Source organism: Myotis davidii, unplaced genomic scaffold (assembly GCF_000327345.1).
Source record: "Myotis davidii unplaced genomic scaffold, ASM32734v1 scaffold362, whole genome shotgun sequence".
NCBI lineage: Eukaryota > Metazoa > Chordata > Mammalia > Chiroptera > Vespertilionidae > Myotis > Myotis davidii.
The window spans coordinates 1,889,079-1,908,030 of record NW_006297152.1 but is presented as its reverse complement, the minus strand read 5'-3'; the positions used below and the strand labels follow the sequence as shown (position 1 = coordinate 1,908,030).

General features: G+C 39.8%; 1 protein-coding gene across 4 annotated transcripts in view; it reads right to left on the bottom strand.

Annotated features, from left to right (window-relative positions):
* Positions 1 to 18,952, bottom strand: part of KCNK2 (potassium two pore domain channel subfamily K member 2) — a 92,508-nt gene that overhangs the window by 36,135 nt on the left and 37,421 nt on the right. For all 4 annotated transcript variants that reach the window (XM_006772936.2, XM_006772934.2, XM_015569946.1 and 1 more), the window contains 2 exons: positions 7,893 to 8,053; positions 5,497 to 5,683 (listed from right to left, as the gene is read on the bottom strand). In XM_006772936.2, coding sequence (XP_006772999.1) covers positions 5,497 to 5,683; positions 7,893 to 8,053 — 348 coding nt within the window. The remainder of the gene's footprint in view (positions 1 to 5,496; positions 5,684 to 7,892; positions 8,054 to 18,952) is intronic.

Here is an 18,952-nt window from a genome sequence, read left to right as displayed (position 1 = left end):
GAAGAACAACCAACAATGTTTATTCATATGTAAAAGAAAGGTCCTTTTTAGCCCTAGAACATTGAGCTCTAGAACACTGGGCCATCAGAAAGCAGCAGACAACAATCACTAAGATAGCCAACCAGCCACTAAAACACACCCCTTGCATAAATATAAAATTAAAGTTAACTGGGGGCACCCTTGCCAGTGTGGCTCAGTTGGTTGGGCGTCATCCATCAACAATAGGTTGCCGGTTCAATTCCCAGTCAGGGCACATGCCCAGGTTGCAGGCTTGATCTCTGGTAGGGGGCATGCAGGAGGCAGCCAATCTATGTTTCACTGTCACATCAAAGTTTCTCTCTCTCTCTCTCTCTCTCTCTCTCTCTCTCCCCCCTTCCTCCCCTTCTAAAAATTAATAAAAAATATTTTTTTAAAAAAATTGCTGGGAGAGCTCTGCCTGCAGAAAAATTAGTAAGTGTTGACTTCCTCTATTCAGTCACATACAGAGAAACCTAATGCTATGTGGTTTTGTCGTGATGCGTGGTCTCTAAATGCTTTTGATTCATTATCACCGCAACGAAAAGGTTCTGAGCATGCAAATTTAAATATATTTTCTTATGAATCAGAAAACTATTATGCACTAATTTATATCACGCATTACATGACATGTGAGGAAGGAGGCCTACGAATACATAGAATCAGGCATTGTCCTGTTCTCTTCCCACGGTAGGAAGTCTCATTGCACGGACGTTCTTGCTCATTCCCTGGGGATGGGCATCGGCTTCAGCGTTCTGGTCTAAAACACCACATGCTCACTTGCTGCTCTTGGGATGTTCCTAATAGTCACACCAAGGTTACAACCTGTATCCTAAACATTTATACGTCACCCTCTAAAATTTACTTTTCTTTTCCTAACACCACAGTTTGAATTTGTCTTCCAAGAAGTTCAATACAACAACGTAACTGGTCCCTAATCCCTGTCAAAGGACTTGCAGGCTTGAGAAGAGCGCCAGCCAATGAGGGTGCATCACAAGAGGTTCAACTTGGTTTTCTTTGGAGGTTGAAAAGCCAATAGAAAGATGAGAAGTTTTAAGTTACAGCACTGCCTCTTGTTTTTCCCAGCAAAAAATACCAAAATGAAGTGAAAACACTACCTGCAGTGACATCTAATAGCAAGAGAGAAGGTTCTAAAACCAATGGTCCCCAGGTGGGGTACTTGCCTTAACTCCAGGGCTAATTGTACTTTAGAGTCTCAAAGCACCCAGAAGCAAAGACTATTTTTACGTCGAACTCTATGAGGCAATTCTTTCCCAAGGTCCTTTTAAAAAACTCGTAATTTTTGTTTTTCCAAAGACTTTGGCAAAGGGCACACATTTCCTACCCAGCCTTTGCCGCACACCTGCCCCCTCATCCACATTCTCATTCTCATTCCAAAAACGCTCCCTGGGCAAAAGGACCGAGGCTGTAAAGACTACAGTACTAGGAGCAGGGCTCCAGTCTCACAAAGACCAAAAGAGCTACAGCATACATCCATTAAGCAGACAGAGACACATCAAAAGCTGCTGTCAATCTGCCTCTTTCTAATTTATCTTTCTCAGCATTTGCTAATGATTAGTAAAGTGTATTTCTACCATTTTTCGTTATTTCCTCTGTAAAACTAAAGGAATGAATTTAAAGAGGGTTACCACAAAAAGAAATCGCAGTAATAAGATGTTTACTAGACTAAACTCAACGCCATGCAAATACCATTTTGTTCCCGTTCCCCCACAAAACGGCGCCGCGGCTCTAAACTACAGGGTCGCCACTGATCCACACACTTCGCTCTGCAGGCAGCTGAGACTGAATATTAACAAGCCCACGTGAGCTAGCCAGGTTCAGAGTGTTGATTTCTTAAAGTAAGTTAAAGAAATTGTTTTTCATCTTCTACAAAACCATAAAGTAAAAATATTTGTCCTTTTCTTTTTCTGGTGCTCTGGTTGCAAATATCAACATTATTTTAGGATTCCACCCACATTTCTTTTATTTATAATTTTTGTTTCTTTAGAGTCTCAGACCATGTGGTCCCTATACTAGATTGACACAGTCTGCCGATGGTTGAAAATAACACATGCACTGTATTATAGCATTGAAATTTGCTAAGAGTGTAGAACTTAATTGTTCTCACCCCCCAAAAATAAGGGACACATATGTGAGGAGATGGATGTATTAATTAACTAGGAGGTGGGAATCCTTTTACTAGTACAATGTCTATGTATATGAAAATGCCATGATGTATACTTTGAATATCTTACAATTTTATCTATCAACTATATCTCAATAAAGCTGAAAAATAAACAGTGCATTACCATAAAAATAAACATTAAAAATAAAATAAAATACAATGTTTTTCACCTAAAAATAGAAGATATATCACCTAATACATATGTATTCTAGTGATGAGCCCTTGTTAATTATTTTTATAAAGTGGTACAAGAGCCTAAGATTAACATGCCATGAGTGTAAGCTTTGTTAGCATCCGTGTGTCTCACTTTCTCCTGTATTCATACACTTTCCACTTCTGCTTAAGCCAAGTAAATAGCTTTGATGAGAGGTAGAAAAATGGGTGTTTTAGGACGGAAGCGTGTAGTATGTGGCGGTACCAATCTCTGAGCTTCTCTCCACATTAACCTGGTTAGAAAACTCTAAGATCTCCAGCACAGGAGCGTGTCCTCCTGCCTCGGGGCCTCCCTCCAACCCGCAGATGTGTACACAGCATTTTTGACCAAAGCAAAGTGTCACTCATGAAAACATCCTCATCTTCAAAGATAGACGTTCCCCGAGAAGGCAGGCTTTGGCAGGTTACTGTAATTAGCCAATCAATAAAAAACATACGAACTGTCAGCCTTCTGTGAGATTTTATAGAACACAACATGTTCTATAAACACAACATGTTCTCTTTCTGAAAACATTTAAGTGAGAAGTTTGGGTCAAGAAAGAACATATTCTGATTCTGCATTGTTGGAGGTCTTAAGTCTTAGCAAGCATCGCCGATATTAAATGTCCAAAGTCCATTTAGACTTCTTTAAAGTTGGAGCAACTGTCTGTGTTTGAACAGATGACATAAAAATAGTAAGGACAAAACTAGGAGTGCCCAGAAGGGAAAACTGTACCAACTGCTAGTCTCCCTTGTTTAGGAGCCCCGGTAGTTTTTCCAGGTGTTAATAATTACATTAGAATGTGGCCACTTGTTAAACTTATGAGACTACAGTTCTTTATTTTTAGTGAAAGGTTTTGACTGCTGTAAAAATGTTATTTTGAATATATTTTAAAACGTAAGATTCAAAGAAAGAATTTTGTATGCACTTTTTTTTCATTTAATCGCGATGATTTTCAAGTTTCTACAAATAGGGTAATTGTAAAGCGTTAAGCATTTACTTGTGAAAAAAATGTATATATTCTCATTCCAAGAAATATAATAAATGAGCGAAGTTGAATAAACGCTTTAAAGTTTACCATATTGCCAATGGTTTCACAACCATTCTCTGGTATTTATTTATTAAGTAAAATAAAAATGATTAAGACTAAAAAAACAACAACAAGAAAACAAGAAAGGATAGTAAATAGCCAGAAAGTATGAAACTCTCCTAAAACTAAATTAGGCTGGTGAGTTTACTCTGGAAAATTTAACGGCACATTCCTACTATAACGTTCAGCATGTTTTTCTAATACTCCCAACTGATTTTTTTAAAAAGAATGGTTTAGATTTTCAGTAGCTGGTCAAAATGATCCATGATTACTTGATATTACTTTTACCACAATTATACTTTACTTAAAACTGGAGTTAGAACAGTATTAAATAATATAACAGGGAAAAGGAGAGGGGAAATGACAGAAATGTGGGTCCTAAGAGCTACAACAATTAAGCAACAGCAAGGCGTCCCGGAGCTGCCTCTTGCTTCAGTGGTGTTGGCCCAGAACAGCCCCAGGGACACGTGTTGGCCCAGAACAGACCCAGGGACGCCCCTTCTCTCAGCCTCGGCCACCCCGAACAGCCCCAGGGACGCCCCTTCTCCCAGCCTCGGCCACCCCCAGCGTCTTATCCAGTCACCACCTTCAGCACCACCTCCGGGACCAGCCAGCACACTGGCTTCTTTTCTACCTTAACTCCTTATGTGAACAACCATGAGCTCCCAGATTCCTCAGCATTATCCCACCGAGGTGGAGGCTGCGGTCAACCGCCTGGTCCCCACCACCACCACCACGCCTCTGCGGCCGCCCACACCTACCTCTCTCTATCTGGACCCTGAGGATGTGGCTCTCCAGGGCGTGGGCGCTTCTTCCCCAAACCGGCAGAGGAGAGGCTCCAGGGCTCTGAGCACAAACCCAGCGCGGGGCCGCACTCTCCCCCAGGACGCGCTGAGGCCTCCCCAGATGAGGGGGCAGAACTCGGGGGCCAGGGAGGCCGCCCGGCCTCGGGGAGGAACCTGACCAGGCCCTGGTGGACCTGCAGGCCCTGGTTCTGCCCCCGCAGACGCTCAGCCTTAAAGTCCTGCAGAGCCGCTTCCGGGTGAGGAGGGGAAGCTCATCCAGAAGACCTGGGGAGCCCGGAGGCCTGTGAGGGGCCCCTCTGGGGGTCCTGGGGTCTGCCTTGTGCCTGAGCCTCTCCCCGAAACCCCAGCCATTCCTTTAACCACCCTGAAGCCCTCTCCCATGCACTGGACCAAATGGAACAATAAAGCTTTTTGCAGCAAAATAAATAAATAAGAACATCTACATTTTGCAGGTGTTTTTTAAACTAAGATATGAAAAGGCCTAAGAAAAAAGAGCAAAGATAAGTTAAATTCAAATTTTTGTACCTCTAAAAAACAAAAGAAAAATTAAGAGGCAGATATTTGGGTTTGGAAAATAGGGTGGGAATATAAAATTCTGAATAACCTGTAACTAAATCTCTTTCTTAGAATAAAAAATAAATGTCCAACTGCACCAATCTGCTTACCTCCACTGTCATGGAATGGATTTTTTTTTTTTTGGCTTTGTCATTGTTATGGATTAAAATGTGTCTTCCAAAAATATATGTTGAAGTCCTAACCCCTAGTACTTTGGAATGCAACCTTATTTGGAAATGAGGTCCTTAGGGATGTAATTAGTATGATGAACTCACACTAGCCTAGCATTAATCCAATATGACTGGCATCCTTCAGACACAGTGCGCGAGACACACGGAGAAAGCCCTGGGATGATGGAAGCAGAGATGGGAGTGATGGGGCTATCAGCCAAGAAGCAACGAGGACTGCTGGACAGAAGCAAGGAAGGATTCTGGCAGAGTCTCGGAGGGAGCATGCCTTTGCTGGCACCTTGATTTCGAACTTCCGAGAGAGAATGGATTTCTTTTGTTTAAAGCAACCCAGTGTGTGTGGTACCTGGTTATGGCAACCTTCGTAACCAATACAGTCACTGTGTTGTACTGCAAACCCAAGTGAAAAGTCTGAAGAAGGGACACGGGTTAGGAGGGCAGGGGCGGTGCCAAGAAAAACTTACCTGCAACATAGTCACCAAAGCCAATGGTTGTTAAAGTGATAACCACGAAGTAAATGGCGTCCAGAGCGCTCCAGCCTTCTATGTGCTTAAATATGACGGCGGGCAGAGCAACGAAGAGCACACAGCCAAACAGCGTAAATATGATTGTGGAGATGATGCGAATCTTGGTCTGACTAACATTCCACTTCTAGGGAAGAGAGCGAGAGGGTGAGAGAGAAAGAGAAATGGACTGAGATTAACTGATTATGGGCATATGCACAAAGCTAACTCATGTACACTGTCATCAGCAAATTAGCATTGGAAATTTTATTTGGTTCCCTTTTATGATTAATTTTCCATTGTCTTTATAAGTAAAGTCACATGACTAGCTCAAAACAGCCAATGCTAATGATGATACCACTTTAGTCTTACAGAGCCTACACCAGGTAAATTACTCTCCCAAGTAAAATCACATTTGCTCTTAAAATACAAATTTCAGACTTACATCATCCTTTTGTTTACCGGAACTACTCTTAAAATATTTCCAGTCTATAGGCATACAATTGATTGTGGGGTAAACACAATCTAGAAATATATGAAAATGGAAAAAAACCTGAACTATGAATTAAATATTTGCTACTGATCAAATTATTCCTTCTCACTCCTATCACATTTCCAATCAATATTCAGTTGATTAAAAGTGGATGTTCAGAGACTTAAAGTTCACATTTAATTCTCAGATGAGCCTGATGAACTCTCTCGCTGCCTGTGGTCTTAAACTATAAAACTAAATATATCAAGGATGATAGGTAAATAAGGATACATCTTCCACACCTTTAAGCTACAGCTGCCATCAGAGCACCCATATTTTTTCACCTCCTTCTCTTATCAGAAATCTCCACAGTGTGACATTAAATGAAGACTGTACAGACAGCAGTTTATCTCCAGGTCTCTTTTTGAGATTAATCACCGTGAATTATTCATCTCTAACTGAATCTGTCCTTTCTAGGTCTCAGCCCCACCATAAAAGATCACTGAATGGCAGAGCTTGAAATTTTTCTAGACATAAAGGTCAATGAAACCATAGAATGGAAAATAGAAAGAAAAGTTTCGATAGTCCACCATCCTTATCACACACCTGAGAGCTAAGTGAATTCACATTTGTAAAGTTCTCAGAAGTGTTTAATGCTGAATCATGACCCCTGGAATGTATCCCCTAACAGGGCACGGAATTTGTCTTATGCACTGATGTAGATGCAGCACAAAGACACTGCCCAGCATCCAGTAGGTGCTCGAAACTCTGTTGAATAAATGAACAATTCAGTACTATCAAGTTCACGCCGCTAATCCTACCTCTCAATTAATATAAATACAGGATATTTTTATATCAATATAAGAAAAGGATAATACCATAAAAAGGATAAAACTTCTGTTTGGGAATAACCACACCTACTCCACTCTTACAGTAAAAATATTTGAGAGTGAACTTTGAACTTAAATATGAAACATAATAATGCTAAAAACTAGAACTATGATTTAAATTGAAAAACCATACTCAAGAGCCTTATTTCATCCATAGAGTTAAATGTAAAATGCTCTGACAATTTTGTGAAAATATGAAAATGTCATTTAATAATAACTAAAATGTATTTGGAATAGTGGTGATAGTAGTAATAAATCATTTATAATCCCATCCTCTCACATAATCATTTTCTTTATCCAGAATTTTCTTCAAGAATAGAAGTTTGTACTCATGATGTTATTGTTTTTTACTTAAAATTGTAACAGGAGCATTTTCATTTTATTTTTTTCTATTGAATGTAATGTGGCCATGAACAGCTACATATATATTACTGTTGGTTCTACTGAATTTTATCACTTTGATAGATTCCTATCAATGACATTACTACATTAAGTTGTACGGTCATCTTTATTGTGTTTGTCATATATTTCTATATCCTTCATAGAAGGGTTATATGTTTACAGTGACACCAACAATGAACAAGGGTACCAAAACAATTTTTAAATAATAAAATATTGTCAGTCTTTACTAGTTCTGTTAAACTTTAACTTATATTATCTCTAACTCTCAGAGTCATGTTTCATTGTCAGTAGTTCTATTCACATTAAATAAATTGCAAAATATAGCTAGGAGACAATATATCTGGAATTTGAACTAGGGCTGCCAGATTTATACTTTTTAATGCATATTTTAAGAGTTTTCTCATGCATTAATTTATTCATTCAGATAAGTGTAAAAATAACTATACAGTGAGTTACATGCTAATAGGAGTACATATAAATTGTTATGGAAAATCTAATAGTGAATGTATAGCTGCTCTGAGATAATGGGAAAAGTGTAATATTTTAATACATTAAACAATATCCACATGTAGTTAAAAGGCTATCATACTTACAATAAACGTATCTTCCACTTTTGCAATTCCTTTTCCAAATATGGTCCCTAGCTGATCTCCAACTCCAGCCAACAGAAAACCAAAGAGGGGAATTCCCAGTAAGGCATAGATGATACAGAATATTTTTCCCCCTTCTGTGCGTGGTGAGATGTTTCCAAACCCTAGATAAATTTAAGAAAAAAAGAATTCGGTTGTTTATAAATGAGTACTAGTTTAAAACACATGACTTTAAGGTCGATTCAAAAATTCCTAATATTATATCAATCACAGATTTCAATTAGTTTAAGAATCCTTTTGTATTACATAAACTTTTAATATATTTTAATATAAAATATACATAAGCAAACATTTCAACCATCTACAAAGTAAAGCCATTGTTCCAATTAAACTAAATAATGAAAACTGAGGGGGTAACATGTGTAATAAAGCAAATATTTAATTAAATGTACTTCTGTCTCTCTATACTTAAAATCCTGTTAGCTACAAGGTTTTCATTGCCATTTACTGAGAAGAGTGTATTGCTTTAATGGGCCACTATTTGGTCACATTAACCATACATTTTTCTCCCCCTAATATTCCCATCTTTCCCTTCTTCCTACTCAGGCAGTTTGGTGTTCATTGCTAATCAACTCATCTACTGACGTTTTTGTTTTAATGTACATATCTAATTTTCAAGAACTTTGCCTTTTGTCATTAGCCTGTTTTTATGAAATGAAAATAATAATTATATTCATTTCTTTGTTTTGTACCATGTATTAACTCAATTCCTTGAGCGCAGTGCTACCCTTCCTTTTTTTAGGTGAATTTCTTCAAGTGTTTGCGAATTCCTGGCTGTATTTTCATACTTGTAAGCACAGTACAACACTAGATTGGTTAGTATTTGTGGCTGCAATGGATTTCCCAGTCTCAGTGAGAATCATGGTTGAGCTGGTGGTCTATGTAAGATTCTCTTTAAAGGAGCCCTGGTTGAAGTAGACTTGTGTTGGCCAGAAAGAGGGGAACTCATGTCTGACCAGGCTCTCCTAGTGGGTGTGCACTTCACATAATTCCTGAGAGAGAAGGGTCTCCTAATTCCTTATGATGGCTGCCAACTCCCAGCCACCAACTGACCTCAAGCCTGCTGCCTGCTCTGGGAATATATCTGAACTTAACTCTGAAATGTTTGTATTCACATCTTTATTCTGGAGGTGAAGACTAGACACAGCTACAAAATTCCACAAATGTTGGTTAATTTATAGGCTATTGGCCCTGGGCTCCCTTCTGCTTCTAATTTTGGTGCCTTCAGAAAAATTTTCTCTATGGAATCCTCTATTTTGCTTCTATGGGGGACGTGGGCTCCCCAGTTCAAAAAGAGTTCATTGTCAATCTGAATATACACTCGTATGCTTCAAATCATCCCCAAATCCATCCTACTGTGGTTCCCTCAATCCTTCAATCTCCAGCCACCTCCCTGCCTTCAACCACACCATTGAATTCTTTTCCAATTATTTTTACATGTTTTTTGTCATCTCAGTGCAACTTTTGGGGTATATGAGGTAAAATGCATGTTTATTTCAAACAGCTAATAAAGTAAATTCATGTTGTATTGAATAAAGGATTAGATGTATGCATTTAATGATGTTTTTTAAGGTGGTAAATACTGATCATCTAATAAAACGTCCACAGATTTAGAGTAAGATATGCACACATCATGATTTTTTAAAGCATTTTACTTAAAAGTCTAAGATTATCTGATTGAGAGAGAAATCGGGATGAACAGCCTGTAAAAATTTCACAATTTATTGTAGCCATTTCTGGATCCACCGCTCACTATGTGTGACCCTGGGCAGATTATTTCATCTGGTGACAGGGTATGATTGTTATTATTATCTACTTCATCGAGCTGCAAATACTAAGTCAGCTGTTACATGAAGAGTGCTTAGAAAAATCTGTTATACGGTATGCACTCAATATACGTATGTTAGGCACGGTGATCATTATGATTATCATTATTATTGAAATAGTACCGGTAGGAGCAAAAAATAGCCAATCATGTATTTAACCCATGTATTCAAGAGCCAGTAGAATGGGGTCACGATTCCACAACACTCTCCACTGCGTTCTGAAATGTTCTGTCAACCGGGGTGCCATCCTTTGGAAGGAGCATTGGCAAACAGCACGCAGAGAGGAAGGCAACTTCTCACCCTAATGGTTGAAAGGATGGAGGATGTTCATGCTGAAGAAAAGATGAAGAAGGGAAGAATGCAGGCCAGCTGCTCTCAACTATCGGAATGATTAAAACATGGGAAAGGAAAGAGACCTGTGATGCTCAAGGCAAAGAACAAAAGGAAAGGATGCAAGCTACAGAACGTGAGCTCATGCTGGGGTAACTACAACTAAAACGGTGTAAGCGGCTGTAAGAAGCAGGCAGTGACTTGCTCTTTGACATTTTGGACCGAGCAGTACCACCATCACATTTTGCCACTGTCCTCTTAAAGGACACTGTTTTTCCTGTTCCAGGATCCAATCCAAGATTATGCATTATATTTAATTAAAATATCTTTTTACCAGTAGTTTTTGTTTTTGTTTTAATCTCCTGGAATAGTTCCTAAGCCTTTCATGACTTTGATCTTGTTTAAAGAATACAAACCAGTTATTGTTATTTAATTGTGTCTGGTACATCCTCACAGATTCAAGTGATGCATTTTGGGCAGGAATATTACATACGTGATACTGGGTCTTTCTCGGTGCAGCACAACCAGAGGCACATGATGGTTTGTCTTAGGGGATGATGTTGACCTTGAGTAGTTGGTTAAAAATGTGTCCACTACATTTTCCCATTGAAAAGTTAGTATTTTGACCTTTGCAATTAGCAAGTCATTAAGGAGGAAACACTTTGAGAGTATGTGAACATTCTGTTCCTCAAACTTTCACTAATTATAGTATCTGGAAATAAGCACGTACACAGTGCTAGAAAACAAAATACTGAAGGTAGGTGAAGTAGTAAGACAGTAAGTGAGATAATGATAATTTCACATAGAAGATAAAAAGCCCAGAATCACTAACAGATCCCAGGGTGTGGAAAACGGAACCAGAGGAGCGAGCAAGGTTGTTGTCCATCCACTGTCTTGTTCTGAGTGGCTTCAGAAGCCGCCATGGGTTGTAATGGACACAGCAGTCCCTGTATACGAAGGAGGAGGGACTGGGAGCTCCTGAGTCAGGATAAAGAGCCTGCCATGGCTGGCCCTCAAGACCCAGGGAAACCTGGCAGGACCATGGGCTCTGATGTAAGGAGTCCACACATTTAACTAATTTACCTCCCATCTGCACTTCTCTGCTCTGGAAACGTTCTCTGTCAGAACAGTATGTGCAAAGGGTCCATCCAGGGCACATGCACAAAAGGCCCAGAAACCTTGTATTGAGGCCGGTTAGTAGAAAGCTAAGAAAATTCCTTGGCAAGTGGAATGGGGAAACGGACAGTTAAAGAGAAGGCTGAACAATTTACAGCCAGCTAGTAAGTAAATCACAAGATTTTATCTTCCCTAACCAAGGACACTCAGAAACAAACGGTTTACATCTTCCAGACCACGCCAGGGCAGACGCACCTCGGGCCTACTCCCTTTCTGGTGACGTCTCTGAAGGAAAAACTGACCAGAGAATGATCCTGATCCCTCTAAATGCTCATTTCGATGCACGAGAGTGTCAAAGAGCACATCTGGAAAGCTGATGAATATTCTGACTGAGACCTCCCCTGAAATTCCCCACCAGATAAAAACCCTTAAGACAAAGGACCCAGAGCGAGCTGTCCCTTGAGTATGCCTGTGCCTGCATCTCCCTCCACCCCCCCTTCTTCCCTCAGGCATGTATCTTTGCTTTCTTTCTCCTAAGCTCTAAAGCTCCCAGGAGATTTGCAGCCAGGGGAGCAGTAGGCAGTGGCAGCTTGTTCCGGGCAATACCCTGAACCTGTCTCCAGAGTCCTCCTTTTGCTCATGTACCTTATTTCCTGAGTCCATGCAGCCCAGCTGGCTCATTTCTTCTGCCTCTGAACTTTCTTCCTAAAGGGCCAAGGCAGCTGTGCCTAGGGTCACTCCTATTGCTATGATCTTGCTTCTCTCTTAAGCGGTCCTTCGTCTTACTGTCCCCAGCTTTAATAAATGTACCCTCAGAGTCACGTGGACTCATGTCTTTGAATCTGTCCTGCAAAAAGTCAGGAACACACACATTGCAGACCACCTGGGTCCTGGTCCCTTTCTGGGGACAGCATCAAGGTTAAATGGAGAAGACAAAGGCCATCCCAAAGGTTAGAAAGTCAGGGGATGTTTAACCAGAACTACTAGTATGTGGACCCGTGTACTATTTCTGTACACTATCCAAGAATGGAACTCAGCAACTTCAACCCTGTCCTGTATTCTATCCTCAGTAAGTGAAACACCACGAACAGGAAGTCCTTGGCATTGTCAAGGTGGACTGTTTGACCTCCGTTCTCCGATTATTCCAGAGAGCGCTGCGAAGGTCACACGGTGTTCTTTATTGCCTCTCCAGATGAGTAACTATGCGGCCCTACCTCAGGGCCATTACCCTATTCCATCCCATTTCCTCTTTTTGCACAAGAGGACAAATGTCTTCAGTTATACCCATAAGAAGTATCATGCCTCCCAGAAGGATGGGGGTCAAATTTTTTTAAAAAAATATATTTTTTTAAATTCTGACTGTGGCATTGTTATAAATAGATTCTATTGTTTAAAAAGTAAAAGCCTACCTTTCAGAGGGCTCCATTTGACCTACACCATGCAAGTTAAAAGGGCGTAAGAAACCAGAGCTCTAGGTTTTCATCCATTACTGGTTCAGATTTGGCCCGGAGGCGACTGGGACATCTCCAGATAAGCTTATGGAGGATTTCCTCAGGAAACCTGCTTACATGCCCAATACAATGGCCCCAAATCAAAAGAGAATTCTAGATAGAAGGAAATCTACCTTTCATTGATCAAAAAATTTGAGACCAGTCCCTTGTGGCATCTCCGTGCTGCATTTTTATCATCTCCCTAACAAAGTGAGCAGAAGGGCGCAGGAATGAAGGAACCTGACCTGGTTCTTTGAATGTATTCTGCTCCACCTTATAAACAGCTGCATGGCCACCATTGTGCTGAGCTCTGTGGTTGAGCTGTGCCTCAGGGTAGCATTCCTCATTCAATCACCTCTCCCCAGCGCACACACAGAGTGGCCGTGCAGTTTTCTGATGTAAAGGGAATCCCCACACATTTCCCTGGGTGACGGAATCAAGTGGCTATTGGGGGGCGGGAGGGAGGGAAGATTTCTTGTGGTTTTTCCCCCTCTCTTCTCTGTATAAAGTAAGAGTAGACTTCCCTCCAAGTTTTACCACATGTTCTAACCAGTGAATAGCTAGACACTAGTTAACTGACTTGATATGATTAATGGCTTTATGAGTCACAGATGAAAGGTATCCATTAACTCTAAGCCATAGTTTGTCAAGCTTTTAAAATATTAATCTTTGTGACTGTCTGGCCAGTAGACTGCATCTTCATTGCCCAGAGGTGTGACAGACTATTATAACAAGATGAAAAAGAAACAGCATTAAGTTGTGGTTTCCTTTAACTCCTAAATGAATGTTGTTCCCCTTTGAGAACGCAGCTATCAGTTTATGGCATCTCACATGCATAACAAGAGTGTGAGAGGAGTGTCAGTCATCCAGCTTCCAAAGAGCTTCAGGGACTAGGGCAGAGTGAGGAATGGTGGGGCCTGGTCTTGGAGGAGGTGGGGTGGAGCAGAGACCAGAGAATGAGACCTGGGGGTTTAGGGGTAGGATTCAAGGATTGGCTTGAAAACCAATTGTTAAATTTTCAGGAATTTTACAAGTCAGCTGACTTCACATTAGTAACTTGAAATCAGTTACACTAGGAATATTTTACACTGCAGACATTAGCATGTTCTACGATTGAGGGCTTCCCCACCCCCTTGCCACCTACTATTTATCAATACGTTACAGGATAAAACAGAGTCAAGGTTAAGAAACTGTAAGTAGTCTGTGCCATTAATTTGGATGGAAGCCCAGCCAATACCTGTAAGTCAACTCTTAGCATTTATAGGAGTACATCACACAGAATGGCTATCATCTCTTCTCTTCTTCATATCACGTTCAGGGAAGGACCTTCTGTCGGCAACTCCTGTAAGTCCATTGTAAGTGGATCATCTGGCAGGAGGCCCCTACCTGCCCCTGTCTGAACAGTCACAAGTGGACAGTTCCATTTTCTGACGGAATTTATTGATACTACAGATAAACAATGCCCTCCTTCAAGCACTGCAAGCATTGGTAATTATTTAACTTGTCCTAATTTAATTTAATAAGGAAGCCATTAGACTGAGGTAGTTCTAATACCTTAGCAGCCTACTTAAGCAAACCCAAACCTAACCTAGAAAATGCTCCAAGGTTAAGAAACCAAAACCTAAGGACAACCTATCACAAACAGCCAACTGGAATTTCCCAAATAAGGCACCCGCTTAAGCGACAGCCAATCAAAGAACTTCTTTATAAAAATCTTTCCCTGGCTCCTGTCAGTGGAGCCCTTCTAAACACTTCCTGTTTGGTATGGCCCAATTCAAATCCACTTTTGCTCAAATAGACTCTTAACATTTTTAATATGCCCCACTTTATTTTTTAGCATTTGCAACAATCCATTTAATAGCTATCTGATTTCATATGTATATATATTTTTTTCAAGTAGCTTGCCACTTACCATAATTGACAACCAATAAATATTTCTTGACAGGCACATAAACCTAAAAAAGCCTCACAATATTCTATAAAGAGGGTAAAGATAAAGAAAAATATACAGACAAATACAGTGTTTCTCTGTGGGAACTCGTAAAAAATTAAAAAGTTCTTCATTAATAAATAAATGTACTATCTTTGCATTCAAAATAACCCAGTTTTTACATTTTACAACTTAATGAAATGATTCTAAAATGCATCTGCAATAAAATGAATAATAATAGTCAATAAATATTTAAAAGGAAGACAATGTAAAGTTTACTGACAAATTACAAAGATGCTATCTATAGTTTTAATTAAAATTATGTGGCAAATTACTAAATAAAAACAATAGAAAACATAGGAAAGGTTCCCAGCATGCAAATGAATTTAATATTTTATAATATTACCAGATCGATTAAAGTATCAAATATTTTTAATATAATCCAAAAATATTATACCAAAAAGACAGGAGAGTGGTTCTCTAAGCATAACTCCCAGGACAGAACAATAAAGAAAATGAAGGATAAATATGACTACACAAAAAATATAAGAATGCGGTATGTGAAAAGAAGGGCAAAAATCACTCTGTAAAGGCCAAACGTTTTTGCTGAGTTCGTGAAGAAAGACCCAAATGTTTCTAACTAGTCCTAGGAGGATTCCTCTTGATCAAAGAGCTAAGCTTCCGTTTCATTTTTAGGGCTGAAGTGGCCTGGCTTTGTCATGTTTGCACCCGAGATTTGAGATGTTCTAATTCAGTCTTTCACAACAATTACTTAAACCTTAGATTATTACTTAAGAATATACCTATTAATGGAAAACTTCAAATATCCATATTGATAAAACCAAAATACACTATTGGTTAAGTGTCTATGGGATATTTACCCTGTCAAATGGCCAAAATTTCACAAATAAGTTCACTTCCGTTGAAAAATATCAGGGTAACCTTGTAATAAGCGATTATTTGGATAATAGTGGCCTTTCTACCCTCTGTGTGAGACTTACATAAAGTAAGTAACACAGTTAAACTGTTTAGACTTGCTGGCTGCAGCAACATACGTACTTTGTACTGAAGGGTTCTATTTGTCTACTATGCATTTCATGAAAATCTTGACTCTTTTAGCGAACTTTCAATGTGGAGGTAGGAGTTTATGATTACTTTTATTAACAGCAATGATAAAAGCAACAATAAATTAAAATTGCATTTACATAAACCCTTTGGAAGTTAAAGACATTTTTTTAAAATCTAAGTAATTCTGAGCAAAAAAATAGGATGTAGGACTCTAATACCACAATTCCATGAAGAGAAGATTTGGGTAAGACAAAAAATGCATACTCTTACTTTACTCAGTTCAATTCTATATGATAAAGGATGAAGCTCTACATAGGAAAGAAGGACTAAAATACCACCAGAGCCATTTGTGTGATTAAATTCGGTTCACTGAAACACTTATCAATAAATACTATATGCCAATCCCTGTGCTAGATACTGAAAACACAAAGGACAAAGAAATCACTGCTTTAAGAAATTCCAAATTATTAATAAAATCGATTAAATATGCTCTCTACCAACTTTTCTTTACACATTAATGAAGGTAAGCACACAAATGGAAGAAGATTTGCCACACTGAAAACCAAGGATGGCAATATGTGCGTGAAAAACATTTCCATAAAACACTGGGTAGGCATAATGTGGGTCCCATGTTTATTTTGATCTCGGAAACAGCCAGCCTCCTGGGAAGTGGCCAAATTAGGTCTATTCAAATGTCGGAATCTATTCAGAGGCGAGAACTGCTCTCAAAATGCAGCATTTAAGCTCTAAAGGCAGGACAGTTTGAGTTCTGAATAGTACTGTTCCTTTAAAAATAATCAGACTAGTTTGTTTCATGTCCCTCCTGACAGTAACTCAGGTGAGTGACTATCAGGTAACTATAGTGGCAGCTCATTTTGCCTTGCCACTCTCTGTGACTGACTTTTTTCTTTACTATCTCATGGGTTGTCTTACAAAGGGTTTCTTAGTGGAGTATTTGTTTTCATAGAAGCCTGCCCCTTTCCCAGCCCCTACCTCCCCACATCAGGAGTGCTGGGGAGGCCCCTGAACACTGTCATCTGAAAAATACCCTGTCCCAATACTCCTGGCCTCACCAACACTATCTTGTTAGGTTCAAATCAATCACCATGGGGCCAGGGTTCTCAAATCTCTCCCATGCCCAGATCCAAAGGCCATACAGCTCTGAAAGGCAATGAGGAGACACCCTTACCACCCTAATGCTTCGATTCTCCTCCCGGCTTCTGAAAACTTCCACTGCCACCACCTCAAGACATCAAAACAGCCTGACTGTGGTCTTTTCCCAGCCCAATCCATCTCATAGTAGTTCATTCTCCCTAAAGCACAGCTTTCGTCCTGATATTCGGTAACTTTATAAATGTCCCAGGGTCAAGTCAACGTACAAGTTACCACTTCATATTTCCCAATTGTTAGAGCTTCTAGGAATATCAGACTCATCATCACTCACTGGGAAAAAAAAAAGTGGGACTTTCCTGATTCCTCACATTTTTTATGTTGTTTGCTCCTTCTAGAATATAAAATTGGGGAGCAAGCCCAAGCAAGTGATGTGTCCTGACGCTCCACCCTCACTAGCCTCAAAGTAAATCTGCCTCCGCCAAATGATGATGCAGGATGACCTTGATTGGAGGACCTCTTCTGGACTGACTACGGTATTACTACTATGGTACTATACTGTCATTACTACTAATGAAATAATTCTCACTACCAGTAATAAAAGCAATGGTCAACAGGCCAACACTATTATTTATTGAACACTCTCTCTCGTACTACATGCCAGATATAGTGCTAATCCCTTCCTAGGCACACCTAATTTAACTTTCACGACTCTATGAGATTTAAGTACAACTAATTATTCCCACTCCCTGCGTGTGGAAGCTGAGGTTTGTTGAAGTGAAGTATTGTGTTCAAGATTAAACATACTAAATGCTAAGTCTGAGATTTAAAGAGTAAGCATTTGGGATCAAGACTATAGATCAGGGGTCCTCAAACTATGGCCCGCGGGCCACATACAAATACAAATATTGTATTTGTTCCCGTTTTGTTTTTTTTACTTCAAAATAAGATATGTGCAGTGTGCATAGGAATTTGTTCATAGTTTTTTTTAAAACTATAGTCCGGCCCTCCAACGGTCTGAGGGACAATGAACTGGCCCCCTGTTTAAAAAGTTTGAGGACCCCTGCTATAGATACTCTTCCTCAAATTTAAAAGATTGTCTTAATTATATAACCACAGAGTAGGTATTCATACCTACGGCCCTACCATTCTTCCAATATCTGCTGTTTTGCCTAGTCACACTGGGAAGGAATGTAGAAGCGCATCGAAATAAGTGTGTCTATTAAAGTAACTAACTCAAAGGGTTGTTTTAATATTTTTTAAAATATATTTTTATGTATTTCAGAGAGGAAGTGAGAGGGAGAGAGAGAGATAGAGACATCGATGATGAGAGAGAATCATTGATTGGCTGCCTCCTGCACGCCCCCTCACTGGGGATCGGGCCACAACCCAGGCATGTGCCTTTGACTGGAATCGAACCAGGAACCCTTCAGTCCGCAGGCCGACACTCTACCCACTGAGCCAAACCATCTAGGGCGGGTTGTTTTGGTATTTTATTTTAATGTTAACATCACCAAACTTTCTCTTGGCCCAGAAGCCATTTGATTGACACAGTATTTCACAAGATGTCTCCCTTGCTATCTTTAGTTGCAACTTACATAATAAAATCCTACACCCCACTTGTAAATTTGCAATTCTTTAAGAAGTGACATGTTTCTTGCCATTGTTTATTGCATGAGCTTCTAGCAAACATATTTTCCTAACAACATACAACTGCAGTTAAAGGTGGAGGGGAAATTCCCTTGCAAAGGAATTTTGCCAAAGGACAACAATAATAATCGATCTGCATATTGTTTCCTAACTTACCCAGCCTTTTCTTCAATGCATTGGTTTCCATCCTGTCCCCTTTGCACCTATGCAGATATGTGCTTGGTAAGTGGGAGGAGATAATGAGAGGGGAGCAGGGAGCAGGGGTAACAGTACATTTAAATAGTATTAGACCACCACCCAGTGTTCCACTGGTGACAACAGCCTCCAGCAAACATGACCTGGGAGAAGTGAGACACCTCATCTCAAGGCCCTTCTCGAACCCCACAGGCCACTTACTGTGAGAGCATCTCACTTTTCTGGGTTTGATTGTGTTTAAAGATGTGATTTTTTAATAAGACATGACCACTAAATGACCACTATTTT